Source organism: Gossypium arboreum, chromosome 9, assembly GCF_025698485.1.
Source record: "Gossypium arboreum isolate Shixiya-1 chromosome 9, ASM2569848v2, whole genome shotgun sequence".
In the NCBI taxonomy this organism is placed as follows: domain Eukaryota; kingdom Viridiplantae; phylum Streptophyta; class Magnoliopsida; order Malvales; family Malvaceae; genus Gossypium; species Gossypium arboreum.
Window position 1 is genome coordinate 84,550,633 of NC_069078.1, and position 19,898 is coordinate 84,570,530.

Sequence of the window (19,898 nt, forward strand, 5' to 3'; positions counted from 1 at the left end):
CTTCCTAATATGATGCCTATGATGCATGATGAAAGTAAAAATAAAAACAAACAAACTTGGTTAGTAAACATAACAAATACAATTTGAAAAACAAACTAAACTACCCAATCCAATTACTTTGCATAAACAAGGTAAATGAAGGGCAAAAGGCATTTTCCCCGTGTACTTATTTTGGTGACTATAAGCAGACAGAGGTTCGGCATGGCTCTAATTGGATAGCTCGTATGGTTCATTATATGTAGTCTCGGTTCTAGACAGGTACTCGAATTGCTCGTACTATCATCTGCTAAGATTAGCACGAAGCCTCGGTCATAACCCATCACAGGCTCACGAGTTCAATTCGAGGGATTACATTTACTTATGCCTATGCGGAGGGACAAGTTAACTCACGAAAGCATAAGTCATATGTAACCCGAAAGTATTCACTAGCCTGTCCGGAGGGACGAGTTAACTCACGAAGGCGTAGCGTTTACTTTCACTTAAACGGACGGAGCCCGGGTAGAGAGCTCATGTTATGCGAAAATGCAAGTGCACGGTATGTGGGGAAAAACTTCATAAACCTTTACGTTTTACTTAAAAAAACTAAACCAAAATTAAAACCATAAAAATTGAAAACTAAAAAACAACCAAATAAGTAAGTTAGAAGAAATATTTACAACACGATACAAATGCATGAATTTTGAAAACGAGATTTTCGGATCACGACTAAATATTTAATTTGAACAAGGAAATTTGAAAATTTTGACAAAACGTGTTTAATTCCAGACACGACTCTCAAAAAGGGTCCCCAGTGGAGTCGCCAGCTGTAGCGACGTAAAAATTAGCTTTAGCTTCGGTCGCTAATTGTGGCGATTAAAAACTTGGAAATTAAAATTTGATTTAAAATAAACCGGGAGTCGCCACCGATCCTTTTTCTAGGTGTGATCGGACACCTATTAGATTTCCTTTTTTAAAACGAGAAAAAGGCCGAGTTAAGGTCTACGTTAAAAAGCCAGAGAAAAATTAGGGTTCGGGAGTCGGTTACGCGCGAGGAAGGTATTAGCACCCTTGCGACACCCAAAAATTGGTATCTCATAAACAAGTGTTGTCTTGATTTTCAAAAATATGAGTTCAAAGTAATATTCAACCGTGATCCGATTCAAAACATGAAAACTTTCAATTTTTAATTTCCCTTTTTTTGAGAAGGGTATACCGATTAAACACGAACCGACAAATTCCACTCAACATAGCAATGGAACCGTCGACTTGGTATTAAACCGACATGTTGCCTTTGATTATCGAAATTAATTAAAAAAATCAGAACGAAATTTTCAAGAGAATGCAAGACATAATTGATACGAAATGAAAATAAGCAAATGAAACGGCTTGATACATTTGAAACAAATAACAAACATAACAATAATATTAGGAAATAATAACCGTGCATGCAAGATCAAATGCCATGTTAGCATTGAATACGATAATGTAATGAGACTACAATGAATACACATATGAAGATAATTAAGAGTATATACGTAAAATATACATATAAATAGTAATAGTGTTAGAAGTATATTATACGTATAGTGTTTGAAGTACATATAAGATAGTAAAAAGTACATAACTAGCAACAATAAAATAAAATACATACATATATGTGTAAAAAAATAATATTACAAAAAGGGTATGTATACATGTATATAAAAAAATGAATGTATTAACAATAAATATAATGAGGTAAGAAAACAAGTATATACACAATATATGTAACGTGGTACTATGGATATGTATATATATACAAGAGTAAGAAACATGTACATGGAATAATATATATATATATATAAATATGACTAATAATATTGAAAATATATATATATACACAATATATAACGATGAACGTTTATGATGCATATTTAAAATGCTAATAACATAAATAATATTAATACGACTAAGCAAACATACGTATGGGACAATATCAAATACATACATGGAGATACATAAGAAATATATAACGATAATATCAAAATATACGCATAATAATATATAAAAGTATATGTATATAATATAAACTGAAAATACATAATATTAAAACATAATAATACGACATTAAAAATATATGATACATGTAAAGTATAGTATATTAAGAACACATATATACAATATATGAAGAATATACATGATACTAAAACATTTAGGTAATATATACATATAAAAAGGTGATAATACTTAGACATATACAACTATATTAAGTATATATATACGTATTATAAATATATAATTGTATAATAAAACGTAAACTAATACATAATAATAATAATAATAATAATAATAATAATAATAATAATAATAATAATAATAATAATAATAATAATAAAAAAACATGGATATTTAAAAATAAAAAATGAAAACAGGACTAAAATTAAATCAAAAACAAAGTTATGGGGCTAATTTAAAAAGGAAATAAAAGAAAGGATCGATTTGAACGCGAGCAAAACGTGGAGGGTCGGACGATAATAATTCCATTTCCTCAAAATGCATAGCGATGGGGGACCAGATTGCAAAGAACGCTAAATAACGGGCCAAATTTAAAGCGAGAAAAATCGATTGCAAACACTCAAAAAGCGGAAGGGTGATTACAAAAATAGCCCTTCCGCTCTTAAAACACGCGGATCCTTGCTAGGCGGGTCGGGTCAACCCGACCCACCCCGAAACAACATCGTTTTATTGAGAGGGGGACCAAACGCACTGCTTTGGTCCCCTATATAAGTTAAAATTTTGTTTTTTTTCATTTGAAAGAGAAGAAAAAAAAAAAAAAAGGGAGGAGAGAGAAGAGGAACGGGAAAGAAGAGAGGGGGAGCTCCGCCCATGGGGGGCTTGTCATCGACGGCCACGGAGCTCTCCGTGTGTGGCACATGCATGCATGCATGGCCGGGAGAGGTAAAATTTATTTATTTTTGTCTTTTATTTTATGTTTTAAAATATTATTATTTATTTATTTATATATATTTATGGGTGTAAAAAAACAGATTTACTGAAAGTAGAAATAGAAAAAAATAAAATAAAAAAAGATCACCTTAGGGTTTTGATTTCTGATTTTTGACTTGTTAATTCACTGATTTTGGGTATTCGAATCTCTGCCTTTTGATGTTAAAATCGTAGTATCAATTGTTTGCTTTTTGTTAAGAAATCGAAAAAAGAAAAAAGAAGAAGCCCCCATTACATTATTTTCTTCGAGTTTTTATAACCCTTCTACAAATATTAATTTATTGTTTGCGTGTGCTTGTCTGATTGCAGGGTATGGTGGCCGGTGTCGGTGGTAGGGGTGTCAGACGGTATGGGACTGTTGTAGTGGGGGTATGGGGCATGTGGGCAAGTAGGGGGTATGGGGCTGCTTCATGGTTGCGGCACAAGTGGGGAGGCAAGTGGGATGCTGAGTAGGCTAGGGTTTCTGAAACCCTAAGTCTGGAGTTTGGGCTTCTAGGCCTGGGTCAAGTGTTGGGTTTTGGGTAGTTAGGCTAAGGTTGGGTTTTGGGTAGTTGGGCTAAGGTTTGGGTAGGGGTTTTAGTGTATTGAAATGGATTTAACTAAAAATGGGTTTAGTATTAGTGGGCTAAAATTGGCCTACTACAAATAGCAAGTGTCAAAATTGAGTAATGCTGATCAACTATATTTTATTGAATCCCTTAAATAGTTTCAATGTTATCAAATTCGAGAATTATTCATTTCAACCCAAAATTTTATTTAGAAAATTCTCAAAATTCAATAGTATTAATTGAGAAACCAATAATACAAAATGATACCGAAATGCTCTAAAAACCATTAATTGAATCATATAATTTTTTATGTTTTAATATTTTTGGGTGTAATTTTTTTTCTTTAAAGTTGGAAATGCTACAAAATGATTGATATTTTTCTGAATTATAGACAGACATTTATGTAAGAAAAAAAAAATAGTACACATGATGTTGGATACTGAAATATTTGAGCAGAGACAGTGGTGTTGGATCACTTTCACTTGCATTGATGTCCCACGTCTCATCATCATTTCCTTTCCATGCAAATTCAATCACACACGAAATGTAAAAATTAGTTTATTTAGCATATTACCGTGTAAATATATTACATTATTTCCTTTTGATCCAAATAAAGTATATTTTACAAATTTATCTTTATAGAATTTGTCTTTTTACTACACAACATATTTTGTTTTTACTAAAAATAAATACATTTGTCTAATAAATTAATTTTATTTTTCTTAAATAAATAAACTGAAATCCAGAATAATCTACCACTAGGGCTTTTTTTTTGTCAAACTGACAGGAAATAGTATGTTATTACTAATGTTATTTGTTATGATTTTGAAAGTAATTAAATTTGATCAAAATGATAAAAATATTTAAAGTTTTATAATATTTGGATAGAATGCAATAGATAAAATGTAATATAATAATTTAAATATTAATTTTTTGGACGGGTAATAATAAATGGCATAATGACTTATTTGGTTTTTCAATTTTATAAAAATTTTATTTTAGCTCTTAATTTATTTTTTTCACCTTTTTTAGCACTTAAACTTGTGTTTTTTTTTTCAAATCACCCAAAATAGATGAAAAAGTTAACGCTTTTTAACTTTCTTAACGTGGCATACACAGGGATGACACATTAACATTTAATTAATTTTTAAAATTTTAAAAAACTCTAAAAATATATAAAATTTATTTTAAAAATTAAAAATCATTAAAATTTTAAGTATAAAAATTTTTAAAAATAATTAAATGCTTACATGTCATCCACGTGGCAATGCACATGTATGCCATGTCAACAAAGTTAATAAACGTTAACTTTTGCATCAATTTCAGGGTGATTTGACAAAAAATACAAATTTAAAAGATAAAAGAAACAAAAAATTAAATGGAGAGCTAAAATAATTTTTTAAAAGTTGGAGGGCTAAAAAATCATTATACCTTAATAAATGGATAAATAAAGTTGAAATTGCATGTTAATGATGTAAAATTGTTTTAACTTTTTTTACTTATACATGTAAAAATTATATAACAAGGAAATTAAAAAATGTATATATTTCTAAATAATTTCATATAAGATTTACATGCCAAGTTAAATTCTTTTTACGGAATTTAATGATTTGTACTATAATTGGCTTTTTACTGTTTTTATACATATATGCTTAGAAATGTATGAATCCATAAGTAATGGGGTGGCAGCGGCAAGTCTGAGGACAAAGAGTACCATCACAGCAGATACTGAATCTGTGTTAGAGACCTTTGTTTCTTCGACCCCACCAAATTCCGTAGCCAGCTAAGCTGAGACAATTGCATTTATAAAGCTGATGAGATGACTTTAAACTACTAGCCTAGGTACTAATTAAATCACCCTATTTGCATGGTCCCCCATTGGATCATACTTGATGATGAACTACATCAACCATGAACCACCAAACAGAAAACTCCATCAAACCATGAATGGGAGAAAAAAGGGTGCGTGTGAAGATGGGGGTATTAAGGACCAGTCATGGTCAGTGCATGGGACTGAGTGGCTCGTATTCCTAAGTCATCCCCTCTAACAAAAGTCAGTAATCATTGCCTTTTTCTCTTTATCTTCAGCTGCATGCATGCATGCATGGGATGGGATGGGAAGCCGCTGGCTCTTCTTTTCCCCCATCTCTGTTACTATATAGTGACACTTCTTTTATCCACACTGCACACACAACCATACTTGTGGACCTTTGTGGTAACGGCGTCCTGGGTTGAGTTGATACAAATACTAAACTTTGGGGTTTGCTAAATGATTGAGTGGCTAGGCCTAGGCCACCACTAAACACTCCTTCTATTGCTGTGTGGACTTATTAGCCACTACCTTTTATAAAAATATATATTGGGTTTCAAAGTAGTTCCTCATGTCAAAAAACCGTGCCAAAAAGTTGGGATTATAGTGATTCGCTATGATTCACCCAGTGGGAGGAGAACCATCAGTGTCTAGGTGATTATGGATGATTGGGGCACAAGACCCTTCAAAGATAGGAGCACGTGAGAGGAAAGAAGATAGTTCAAAGTAAGGGTATAGAGGGAGAAGAGCGAGAGAGTGAGGGTGAGGGTGAGAGAGAGAGATTCTCATTCCTTACACTTGTGTCGTAGGTCCTTTTTAAGACTTCATGTGTCATTTCCATAGTAGTTTTATACTCTTTAGAGCTTAATCAAGATACCGATGTCTTTTTCATGTAGGTATAAATTAGCATATTAAGACAACTGATGAATGTAATGAATGAACGAATGAAGTTGAGGGCTCGTAAGGTTTTGGCCTCACAGTTGCCCTTAAATCCCCAAATAACATTTTAGTCAAAAGTGTTGTGCGGCGAAATTGGAAGGGCGTGAGATCAGCCAGGTAAGTATAACAAATATATATCATTTACAATGAGATGATGATAGTAAACAAATTACGGCCTGGAATAGCATGAAACAGAACCACAAAAACAGCTCCGACAAAAGGATTCTTTATATTGAATGGAAAGCTGATGCTGCCATGTCTGTTAACTTTGTATATATGTCAGGCAACCAATTATGATGTTGACTCATTTCTTGAGCAAATCCAAATCCAAATCCAAATGCATATATATAAAAATAATATCATCATCCAAAGGGAGTGAATTACTGCCACAGATTGAAAATGTGCACTATCTCTGATATTTCATCAAATTTTGTACCACAAGAAAGCTGTCATCAGAATTCAGATGATGCTTCTCGGGAAGTCTGGGCGCAAAGGCAATGGTGTCAAACATCATAAATAAATTATCTCATGAATTGCCATTCAAACCCAAGCACTTCTCGAAGTGGGTTATGCATAGTCAAGTCCTTCCACAATGGCATCCAATGAAGGATGGAAACCTCCCGTGCTCTTGTTTCTATAGTAATTGAACATACTAAACCTCCCAACTACAGCCATTTGCTTTAATAGAATTCCCTTTTTCATGTTTCTTCTGCTTTTAGAATCTGAAGCTTAAAATAGTAATAACTCTCTCCTCACTTGGAAGGCTTGACATTATTAATTATATTAATAAATTAAAATTAAACATTTTAATGAATAATAATAAATATTAATTATTTTTAATTATTAATAAAATCATTGTTTGACACATATATAATTTTAATAATTTATTATTATTTATTAAGTTTATAAAATAAATCAAATTAAAATTTTCGTTGTCTATATACATATTTTAGTCTAATATCCTTAATGGTCATTTTTTTCTTCACTATTATTCATCTCATTGTTGAATCTAAACACATATTCTACCAATAATTTTAATCTCACTACTATCTCAGAGTTTCAATAATTAATCTCACCCCCACCGTTTTTTTTAATCTCATAGGAGCTAAACTCGCCACTCATATAAATGAAGCCCACCGCCGGTGAGATTAATTATTTTAGCAATAAAACTAGTCAGAGTAGCAGTGAGAAAAATCAATGATGTAAGAAGTGTTTTAGGTGAGATTAAGATAAATAATTTTTATATTGAATAATAAAATATAAATTAAATTATTCCTTTTAAAAATAATTAAAATGATTAAAATTTTATTTATAATAAATTTTAAATTGTTTCAAATTATGCTCATATTATATAATAAAATATATTGAAATCATGTTTTATGTTAAATAATAAATATATATTTATTATATTATTATAGAAAAATTCTATAATAAAATTTATAATCTATTTACTTTCAATAATTATTAAATATATATATATATATATTATATAAGATATTTACTTTTATTTCTTTGTAAAATAAACCACCTTACGAACATTTCAGAAGCATATACATAAGGTCCAAAACATGGGTTAAACTGGGCAAAAAATTTACAGTTGTTTGAACAACTTTTGTTTTCGGTATAAGATTTATTACTTATTAATTTAATAGATTGATGTAATCCTTTTATACCGTTTCTCTTTAGGAGGCGGAGTTTAACTAGGGGTTTGCTTTTCAATTGAAGCAAAATACTTTAATGAAAAATTAATGTTCCAGTGCAGCAAAAATTACACTCACTCGAACGTGGGTTTGACTCTATCAGATAGAAGCGGATTTAATTGATACAATATTGATGATTTGGAAATTTAATTAAAACATTTTGAAGTTTAAAGATATATGCATAAATTACCCCAATTAAATTATTATTTTAGTCATTAAAATTAAATTTAATAATTAGATAAACAAAGTTAAAATAGGAGAAACAAAATAAGATAAAAATATAACTAATGTTAGAAAAAACCTTATGTTTGTTTTCATTAATGTATACGAGTATCGGCTTGTTGTTTGTTTTGGTCCATGGTCCACACTTTTTTAATGGATTCTTTTGTAGGATTTAGTCAGTTGTGACAAAAATCAAGGTTTCTACAATTATTTGTAGTTTTACTATAAATGTACAATTTTGCTTTTTCCAGAATTGTCAAGGCAAAGTAACTAAATTCATGGATTACAAGGTTTACAGAATTGCTTCAATCTTTCATTTTTAATCCAAAACTACATAAGATTTCTTCAACTTAATTTGCTTAGCATATAACTTTTTTTTATACCTGTGATCCTATCTCGTTACAAGTTACAGCACTGTACTGTATGTACATTATATTTTCACAATTGAACCTCCACGAGGAAGAGATGATCCTTGAATGAAGAAGGTCCTGGTTGGGGTTCCTCGACAAGCATGGAACTCATGTGAACAACAATGGACTATTCATCTCTCCATCTTGGACTTGGAAAGGGAGAAAAACCAGAAGGTGACAATGGGAAAACAAGACCAGAGGAAGGTGCGGGGTATGGGTAGCAGGGTGACAACAAGTTCATGAAACCAGTAGGTGATGGCAAATGGAACTGAGAAGTTGATGAGAGTAAAAGGACAGGACCGTTCGTTGGTGGAAAAGAGAGAGCTGGGATCGGTGCTACGGATCCATTTACTCCTCTGAGGGAAGGGGGAGCTGATGTTGGTGGATTAGGAAGTAAACTAGAAGATGGTGGTGGAGCCTGAGGTTGACCTTGGTTTGCAACCGGACTTGGGTCTAAAAGAGCTGTCTGGAGGTATCGCATATACGTTGAGATAGGAGATTCAGTCACGTTTGCCCAAACAACATCTCCATATATCGTAGGTTGCAACATTGTAGGTAATGGTTGCTCATATTGGCCAGGTCTAACAAAGCTGTTGTTGTAAGGCGCCGGAGGGGGAACTGTTGCTAGTGGATATGCAGGGGTAGGGACCGGAACAGCAGGCGTCAATGGAGGAGGCCTAAATTTTCTGCAACCTCATACTTTGGGGTTTAGGAGAATTCGGTGGTGGTCTAGGCAAAAGATCTTGTGAAGGCGATAATATACCCACTCTTCGAATCGTCCATAAATTAGTGACGATAGAACGATGTGTATAAAATAATAAATAGAAGAATAGTAATTAGCGGCGAGGAAGAGTTAATAAAGACTGTGAAAGTAAATGGAACTAGCGACGGTGGTTCTAATTAAACTTTTTTAGCAACAGTTTGGCAGTGTTGAGGGTGTTCCCCCACTTTATATGCCTATAAATTATTATTTAAATGTTTAATTAAATTTTTTAAATGATAATAAATACGTTGATTTTCAATAGTGAATATTCATTATTGGAACTAATTTATGGACTGCAAATGTGGAGTATTGTTAATCCATCTTACGCTCTCTCTTTTTTTAATTTTATATTATTAAAGGAGCATGAAATTATAACACTACAATTAAGTCCTCACCATTTGGCAGCTTTCTCCTTTATTTTTTGACCCTATGATTTTGGAATATATGTATATTTACTTAGTTTCAGTCCATGTAAAAATAAAATATTTAAACCCCAAATTATTATTATTTTAAAAAAAAAGGGAGAGTTACTTTTAGGAAATGAAACTTATGGGTTTGCTGGACCGAGCCCTTAAATAAAAAAAGAAATGAATGGGGTGAGAGAGGCTCGAACTCTCGACCTCAGGATAACTTAAAGAAGCTATGAGACCTACGCGCTAGCCAACTGCGCCACCACCCCTTTCCTGCTTATACCATACAAACTAATTTTATTATTAAAATCTCTTTCTTTAACCATTTTTCCCTTCATTTTTTGACCATAATTTTTTTTTTGGTGAATAATGGAACTAGTTAATATTAAACCGAAATTAAAATATTGTTTGATACACATCTCAACCCAATATATCCTTAGCTAACAAAGAAATCAAATAATTAGGAGGAATTCTATATAAGCAAAGTCAATTTTGAATTCAAGCATCAACTATTAAAGAGAGATTAGGTTGGAACTTGGAAGTTACTTCTGAGTTAAGCTAAGGCAACAACAAATTGGTTTCCTTCCCAAAAAAACATGATTGAGTGACCTAAAAAGCAAACTATGGAGGAACATTATACAGTCATCAATCAAAGAGGATAAGTACATGTTAGAAACTTTATCAAAAGATGTAAATTGATTAGTAGTAGTAGCATCCACTTTTATTTCTAGCTGGGAAATATTTAGATTCCTAGCTATAGTGAGTCCACCCTTAAAGACCCAAGGTTTAGTTTAAACATCGGTGGCTTTTGGGATATGACAATATGCTCCAATAAGCCAGTCACTATAAGAGTTTCTAATGAGAGCTCCAACACCAGCTCTTCCAAGGTTTTTTATCTATGATCCATCCGTATTTAGTTTGATCCAGTCCACTGAGGGTGGTTTCCATTATAGTGGAACAAAACATGGTAAGTCCTTCCTATTTGTTGTTGGAGAAAAGACAAAGAACTCAACCGCTGCGGTGATAACTCTATCAAGGAGTTGTTCTTTAGGATGATCAGCTCCAAAGACCAGGGCATTACGAGTAAGCCATATCTCCCGTATTGTAAAAGAGAATAAGACAATCCAAGGGATTTTCAGTTTTAAAGACTAAGCCTTGGAGGAGAGATTGCTTAGGTGTCGGTCCTCCCAATCCCCACCGAAAAGGGGGAAATCTTTGTATAAGTAATAAATAGAACTTTAGACATTCTAAAAGATCTAACAATCCTTGAGTAGGTGTTGAATATCTTCTTGTGAATTTAAACACAAAGGGCACAAAACATCCACCTTACGTTGTCGATATCGGAGGAAATATTTTGTGGGAACAAGCTTTAAGTAGGTTAAATTATAGTATTAGCCATTATACTTTGCTAAAGTTATAGATTTAGTCTTTTTACTTTAATTTGATCAGTTTTAGTCCTTATACTTTTGAATTGGTCAATTTTAGTCCCTATACTTTTTGAATTTTGAAATTTTAAAACTTGTGCTTTTCGAATTGGTCAATTTTAGTCTTAACCCAAATAGTAATAGTTAAATTTGTTCAATTAAATTTAGTTACTAGTCCTGTATTACGCATACAATTGTAGAATTTGTCTATATTCTCCTATTGGATCATTCTAATTTTCTATACTTTTAAACTTTCAGCCTTAACACAAATGATAATCGTTAATTTATTAACTGAATTTTTAGAAAATAATATGTGGAAATAACAATTTGAATTGACATTACACATCATATGTTTACCGCATCAAATTTTGAAAATAGCGAAACTTTAACTTAATGAAATTACTAATTATCAAGTGATGATGAGTGAAATTCTAATGTTTAAAAAATATAAATATTAAAATGACCAAATTAAAATATAGGGACTAAATCCTAAATCCATAAATATTACATCAGCCACTAATAATAATGAATTTAACAATCCAAGTTAAAAAGTTCAAAATAAAATGGGGTGAGAGAGGCTCAAACTCTCGACCTCAGGATCACTCAACGTAGCTATGAGACCTAGGCGCACGCAAACTCCGCCACCACCCCTTTTTGTTAACCGTTGTTCTTATGGTGACCTTGTTCTTCTCAGAAAGCTATGAAATCTGCATTTTGATTATGAATGCTGTAAGAATAATGCTCGTTTCCCTGAAATTTCTAGCTTAAAGGATAATCCTTTCATTAAGACCCTGAAATTAGTACTTTTAGATCCTCAGACACCCTTGACCAACATCGAAAATTTTATATTCTTTTTTACGCTTTGTTTTGATTCGTAGGATTAATTTTTGTTAACTGCCTTTAGATGGGTTTACTGTGATGTTACTTCAAAACTTAGTTGTTCAGACAAAGTGTTGATGCCACACTCATCCTTGATTTGTTACACGTGCAGTATATTAATATTATCCATTGAAACAAGATCCAAGCTTTGACTTTTGTCAAAAGTAAATAAAGTGGAAGTTGTACAAGGCAGATGGGTGATGAAAAAGAACCTAAACTTGATGGATTATTGAAGTTAGAATGGCACTATGATTGGTGGTTAACATCACATCATTTCTATTTATATCACAAAATAAACAAGTGATGGTTGAATGCTAAATTAATCATGCTAGCTTTACCTAAATGACAGGAAATAGTCGTATCAGTGATTACACACATTGATTTTTTGGTCATTAATGAATCGTTTGTAGACTCGAAACTTTTGTTATTACCATACTTAGAATTGGTGTACCTGTGTTTGCGGGGAACATAAACATAAATCCCCAAACCAGAAAGAAAAAAAGGATGATACTAAATTAATACCAATATCCTTTTAAACTATAAGTTAAGCTTCATTTGTTTTTGTTTTTTCCAATCACCTCCTCACAAAAAAAAAAAAAAAAGAGACCCTTAGAACTGCAATAGAAAACATCTCTTTTCAACCCCTCAATTCCTTTTGACGTGCTTCTTTTGATCATCAAACAAGTGAGAAAAAACAACAAAAGCCATGAGTCTAAATTGTTGTACCTGCCCTGTCCTGCAAAGAACAAATTCAAACGATGATATTGATTTTGGTAAAGAAACGGGCATCAGTAAGTCTTGTTGTGTAGGGTTAAATAGAAGTTGGTCAGGGAATATGAGCCCTCAAGGTTATGAACAAAAGGGTAAGGAGCCAAGCAGCACCAGCAGCACCTCGGGGATTCCTTCCAAGAAGATAAAGAAGGGTCCTATCCGGTTTAATACGATTGCTACAACTTACGGCACGATGGGGTTTGAAGCTAACGTCGGCGCTCAGCCAAGGTTGGTGAGGAGCTCGGGCATGAGGAGGGATTGGAGCTTTGAGGATTTGAGGGGACAAAGGGTTCAACAGACGGGAAAAGAGATGAGTGTACATTGATTTTGATGTACTTATGAAACCAATGAAAAGGAGACTATACAGAGTGCATGGCTTGGCTACGTAATCTGATCGTTCATTTATTTCTTTTTTGTTTCTATTCATTAAATCACTGGTTCATTATTTAACCCCCCAAATTTGTATTTGAATAAAGGAAGAAGCATTGTATTTTTATTTTTACTTTTTGTTGTTATTTGTTATTAGCTTTTGAGCTTCTAAAAATTATCCAAAGATGTTGGTGCCTGCTACATCTAAACTCACTTTTGCAGAAAGGCAGATTTTGAGATGCAATCCTTTCAAAAGATAAATGCAAATTGTCTGTGCAGTATTAGCATGGAAACCATATAAGGCCCAACATATGGCAAAAACAGGGAAGCAGTTTGTCCCAATAAAAAGAGCAACAATTGCCATGAAAATGCAAGGAAAGGCAAGACAGGTGAAGCAAGCAACAAAAGGTTACAAAAACATGCATGCTTTAGGTCCAGTAAAACTTGTCCCAATGAAACAAATATACATTGAAGAGTGAAGGCATACAACTACAAGATTTAACACCAAAAAGGCAGTTTTCAGTGATGAATTAATGGGGGAAATCAACCCTCCTTGATTCAAATCACCACTAAGAGACTAATACCTACACTAAACACTAATAATAGGAGCAAAATGGAACAATATTTTACAGAGCTTGTGCTACCGGGAGCCATAAAATGTCCCAGAGACCTGCTGCCAGTTTAAACAATGAAACTCTGGTTCTATTTTATCATTTTTGTTCAAGCTCTAATGATCCCAATTGCTTACACAGGTCAAGCTCTGCTCATCACTCTCTTATCTTGCATCTCCAACTTTGGATGCTAGAGCTATTCTGAGCTGCTCCTGTGTGTAAAACCGGCTCCCCATCTTCACGCTTGCTTGCTGGATCATCAAGTCGTTTACTACTGACACACTAGCGTGATGCACATCAAGGTCTAACTCCTTCAAGGCAGTCATCAGCCTTGCAGCTGGATGGTTCTTTTTACTGCATTGGATTCGAATCATTGCATCCAATCCTATGATCTTGACATCGATATCTAATTCAATCAATTTGTTCGACATGTTGCGGTCTTGATCAGGCGGTGGTGGTGCCATCGAACAAGACTCTTTACTTGCCAATTGTTTCTTCATCTCATCTAATTGTTTCAGCAACTCCTCTTTCTCTGAATCTGCATCCTGCACCTTTGTCCTAAGCTCGTTAATATACGAAATAGCATCACCAAGGAGCGATGCTTTATCCATCTTTGATACGTTAGGAACTACGGCACGCAGCGCATAAAACTTCTGGTTAAGCTTCTCTCTTCTTTGCCGCTCTGCTTCTACGTGGTTCAGAGGCTCTTCTCTTCCGTTTGCTGGTTTTCTCCCTCGTTTCCGAGGCCTCTTTTCAGGCTCCACAACTCTGCTACTATCAGCTTCCTTCACGATGGAAGCTTCGATATCAGAGTTGTCCGAATCCCTAGCACAGCCACCGGGTTTGGCCACACCCGAACAAGGCAAAACTGCGCCAGAAGTGAACGAAATCATTCCATCTTCATTACTCCCTCTCGAAGTAGGCGACCTTTTCTTCTTATTCTCCTCCACCACTAACTGAGAATTGGCTGAAAACAAATTCCCATTCCCACTTTTCTTACTCTCGCCAAAGTTCAATATCTCCCCGGATTCTGGTTTCAACAAATGAGCTGAAAATTTTCCATTCTTCACACTGCTATTCCCATCAAAGCCATAATCGGAGAAATTCAAGCGGAAACTCTGTCCCTGCGGCTGCTGCTGCTGATTTCCACCATGAATAGAACTTGGATTCTCAGTTAAACTGCTCGTACTTGGATCCTGAATCGACGGATTGTGATTGCCGTTGTTATTGTTATCCTTGGGTTCGACTCCATTATTTGGTTCACTAATCCAAAGCGAAGACGGATCATTTTCGCCTTGATCAGCTGTGTTATTACTCACAGACCAAGAACCAGCTTCAATCCCATTATTGAAATTAAACAAAATCCGAACCTTATTCATCAGATCTGAGCTTTGCGTGATAAGTTCCGTTGACCCCAATTCGACAACGCCATTCGCCGACGGTATACAAACGATCGTCTGCAAACCGAAAAGCTGCCCTTGCCTGGCTCTCTCGCACATCGAGCTGGCTAATCGGCCCGAACCGGCAACCCAAACCGGACTGGAATTGTAAAGCGCCTGCCCCGGGAGCCCGCTGCCGGTGACGAAAGATTGCGTCATGGATACTAAAAAGAACCACTCGGTGTCGGTGACTTCTTCGTCGACAGCGTCGTCGGCGGTGGCTGTTGAGCCAGAAATCAAAGAATTAAGTTCCCTGAGCACTTTTTTACGGTGCTCTTGTTCCGCAACTGAAGACGAATAAGCTTTGGACTTCCCTTTCCCTTTATCTTCTTCGCCTTTGTAATACCCGTCGCCCCAGCCAAGCACGGTAGCGCCCGAGTAATCGTACGAGGACTGCCAAAAAATGGCGTAAGTCCAACAATCACGGCCTCCTTCGATCAGCGCCTGGAGACGCTGTTGAAGAGTTTCTTGATTGAGGAGAGAAACGGAAGGCTGAGATTGGGCGAGGAAAGAAATGGAGAGGTCGTGCCCCCCCCCACCACCACCACCACCGGCAGCAGAAGCAGCTGGAGTGGAAGTGGAGGCAGAGGATAGCGGCGGCGGCCACAAAGACGAAAGATCGGAGCTCATAAAAGCTTCCATAACCGGGGCGTTATCGTCCGTCCATAGATTCATCGTCGGTGCTAACCTATAGTCCTTCATTCCATATAAAGTGGGCAGATTTGGTTACGAGGAATAGAGGATGGCAATGGGGGGATTTAGATTTAGATTTAGATTTTTCTTTGCGATTTTATTTAATATTTGGGCTGATTATTTTTACTTTCACTAAGGGTGGTTGGGGGAAATAGAGGAATTAGAGACTGGAGAACCCAATAATAAAAAAAATAAAGGCGGTTTCTACGAAGGCCCGAGTACTGGGTGATAAATTCCGGCGTAGCTGTGTCTCATAGATAGCCTATAGCCTTCGTTCGAGCACGTGCGTGAAACGTGTCTGCATTCTCTTTGTTTCACTTTACTGTACGGATTAGAAGCTAAGCTCCCACTGTGGTAAATTTTTTTATAAGCTCCTTGTACTTTTGGGTTTTGGATGATTTAGCCTCTCTATTATAATCTCCTTGTAAATATATATATATATATACTTGACATGTTTTAAAAAATTAATCACATGCAGGGACCTTTCTTATAAATTTGACCTTTGAAGGATAGATATTATCAAATTTGTCAAAATAAATATCCCCATTTTCTTCTAAATTTTTGCTTTATATATTTAGAAAAAATATTTATTTAGTATTGGGAAATGCAAAAGAAAGTGCATGAGTGGGTGTTGTTAGTTGTATTAACAGCGAGTTCGTTGGCTATGATAATGGAAGTAAAACAGGAATGGGTACATATTATGAAGAAATTGTCAAACAGATCCCCATATTTTTCTGTAATAGATGTTTTTATTGTTTTGCATGCCTACACTGGCGGCTCCCTATTATATGTCTTCCTGCTATGCTCATAAATCTACTTTCTACCTTCCTTACATAAAGTTATCCAGAAACAATATCCGTGACGCAATCGAAGGTTCTTCCTCTTTTCCTCCCATGAATCAGCCACTCATACATTTCACTTCACTTTTACTTCTTAAATACCAAGCTGTTAAATTATTTTAAATATTAGGCTAGTCTTTAGATAATTTAAAACAAATAGCACAATTTTTGCAACGATAGAAACTGTGGTAAGTGGTAACATGTATCATTCTTTTTAAAAGGAAAGGTTGAAAATGTTACATGGTGGCACATCCAATATGTGCCATGGTTAGGGGTTTGGCAGAAGCTCGGCTAAAGGTGATCAAACGGTTAATCAAATCGAGTTAATATCAATCGAATTGAAATTTTTTCAAAAAAATTTAACCGAACCGAACTATTTCGGTTATCTTGATCAGTTAACCGATTTAACCAAAATTTATGTTTTTTTTTTTTGTTAAAACAAGTATAAAACATATAAAAATAAATAAATTGATAATGTCCATTTGACCAAATTAACCGAATTAAAACTGCATATAAATTGTATTATTAATTATTAAGTTCGGTTAATTACCTGGTTTCGAACCAAACTAACGGATAACTGAATTTCTAAAAATTATTAACTGACCTCCAATTAAATTAGATCGGTTAACCGACCAATTAATCAAATTAGATGGGTTTGGTTGGTTAATTCAGTTTTAATCCAATTTTGAACACTTTTAGGCTCGGCCTCCCCTAAAATGGAAAATTTTTCATTTAGACTCTTTAAAATTTTTAAAATTTTAAATTAGTAAATATAAATTTGTACTTTGATTCCCAAAAAATAATAAAAAAATATTTATTACTTTAAAAATTATAAAGATATACGTTCTTAAAATGGTGAATTTGTATTATTACTATCGTAAAAATTACATTTAATTTCAGCTTCCCTTAAAAAAATATTCTAGCTTCGCTCCCGCCAACATTACAATTAACTCGTTACTTACATGGGTAAACAATGAGAATATTATTAGTTATTCTCGTTACTTACATGGGTAAACAACGAGAATATTATTAGTTATTGGTTTAGCCCTCTTCTTACTACCAAAATAAAATTATTCAACTATTGAAAAGGTTAATATATGTCATACTATTCACAAGTTTAGATTTTAGTATTTATAATTTTATTGTTAGGAATTTAGTTTATCTACCTTTTAGATATCAAAATTTAGATTTAATTGTTAGACACTTTTTTTTATATTCAAGTTCTTTATGACGTCATTTCTTTAGTTACATTACTATCAAGTGAGTTTTTTTTTCTAATTTCAAATATTCACATCAACAATTTTTTTTTAAAAAAAGCAATGTTAAAAAATTGGGTCTGGATTTTGAGATTTGTAAAGTATAAAGACTAAATTTCTGAAAATAAAAATATAAAGACTAAATTATAAATCTGCAAGTAGTATAGAGTCTTATAGCATATTTTAACCTTTTAAAAATGATAAAACTACTAGTTCAGAGGCAAAAATAAAATAAAAATATTTATTGATTTGAAATCTTGATTAATATTAAATTTAAGTCACTGGGTTATTAAGGTTTTTCTTGCAGTCCAGCTACCGAGCTTCAAGCGACGATTCGACGACCAAGACAATATATCAATACCCATCGAAGGGGAAAAATATACTTTACGTCCAAATCAATCTAACGATCAATGTCGAACATTAGAAAAGAAAACTATTTGAATTTTGGTTCATCAATTCTTGACGTACAAAACTATTTTATAAAAAAAACTGAATTATAAAATAAAAGAGGAATAAAAGCTTTTAATTAGTACATGTGCTTCGAACGAAAAATGTTATACAATAATAATTTTAATAATATAGTCACTTAAATAAAATTTTTAAATAATTTAATGATTATTTTGTAATTTTTAAACATAGACGAAAAAAATTATAAATTAATGGAAGGAAAGCATCATCGTGTTCACACTTGGCGGGTGACGTGTCTAAATGGTATTAGTGGATGGCCGCCGTCTCTGTTGTTACTGTTATAGAGATTTCGCTTCCAGTTTGGCGGCCCTACCATTAACTATACACTCCAAAATTAATTTTCTCACGTGCTCTTTGGAGTTGGACCCCAGGTGTATATTAGTACGTATTGGTACACATGTAGGTTTTGATGTATGCTTTGGATTTTTAACATTTTAAATACCTCTTTAGTATATAATTTAATTTTTAATTAATAGAATATAAATTTAAAAAGTAATAAATTCGACTGTATTTAAACATAAAATATCCTAGGTTTAAAAAATTAAAAGATAGTATAAATTACATATAAAAATTTTATGGCTAATTTAAATATTATATAAAAACATATTATCTAGTCTTTTTAATTTTAATTTAAAGAATTTCATCGTTATATTTGTTTGATTTAAAATTAATGTTGAACAACTTTTAAAAAATAAAATTTAATTGATAATGCTATTAACTTACTTCTAGTAATTTGAATGTGTGCTATCAATTTAACTTTAAATTTTAATTAGATATTTAAATATTAAAATTAAAGAAAAATCTGTTAACACTGCTATCATTTCAACTTTAATTTTCAAATGAAACAAATACATAGACTGAATTCCTCACAATAAAAGAAGAGGTTCTAAATTTGGAAATTATGAAGAGTACAACGACTTGGGCATAACTAAACCTATATATTTTAATAATTATTTTAGTGTACTAAGATTATTTTAAACTATGGCTAAACTATACCAGCTTAGAGGTGTGCATGGGCCGGTCCGGGCCAGGTTCAGGCTGGGCCCATAAAAATTTCAGCCCGTTTTCAAGGCCTGGGCCCGGCCCGACACGAAATATGGGCTTAGAAATTTGTCCAAGCCCGGCCCGGAAAAATGGTAGACCGAGTCTGCCCGGCCAGTCCGCCATATTTAAAAAAATTGCTTTTTTTAAATAAAAACTTTAAAATATAATAAATCAAATACATTTAAAACATAAAAACAAATATTAAAACAAAAACAAATAAAAAATAAGACTAAAATAATTCTTAAAATAATACATAAATTAAAAATAAAATAAAAAGTAATTATATTAAAATTGAAAAATTGAAACAAATTAAAATTAAATTAAGAACTAAATTATATT

General features: G+C 33.3%; 2 protein-coding genes, 1 non-coding gene and 1 pseudogene across 3 annotated transcripts; 1 reads left to right on the forward strand and 3 right to left on the reverse strand.

Annotated features, from left to right (window-relative positions):
- Positions 1 to 8,720: 8,720 nt before the first annotated feature.
- Positions 8,721 to 10,844, reverse strand: LOC108456488 (protein HAIKU1-like; annotated as a pseudogene).
- On the reverse strand, positions 9,949 to 10,035 carry TRNAM-CAU (transfer RNA methionine (anticodon CAU)). Its single transcript is given in 2 exon segments — positions 9,949 to 9,984; positions 9,998 to 10,035. It is a non-coding gene; the product is annotated as a tRNA-Met (tRNA).
- A 1,705-nt stretch (positions 10,845 to 12,549) lies between the features above and the next one.
- LOC108454978 (uncharacterized) lies at positions 12,550 to 13,342 on the forward strand. The gene has a single exon (XM_017753614.2). It carries the CDS (start codon positions 12,776 to 12,778, stop codon positions 13,163 to 13,165), a length of 390 nt encoding a protein of 129 aa, XP_017609103.1. The 5' UTR covers positions 12,550 to 12,775; the 3' UTR covers positions 13,166 to 13,342.
- A 294-nt stretch (positions 13,343 to 13,636) lies between these two features.
- Positions 13,637 to 16,262, reverse strand: LOC108454458 (transcription factor MYC2-like). Its single transcript, XM_017752927.2, has one exon. The coding sequence runs from the start codon at positions 15,959 to 15,961 to the stop codon at positions 13,985 to 13,987; it is 1,977 nt and encodes a 658-aa protein (XP_017608416.1). The 5' UTR covers positions 15,962 to 16,262; the 3' UTR covers positions 13,637 to 13,984.
- Between the last annotated feature and the right edge of the window lie 3,636 nt (positions 16,263 to 19,898).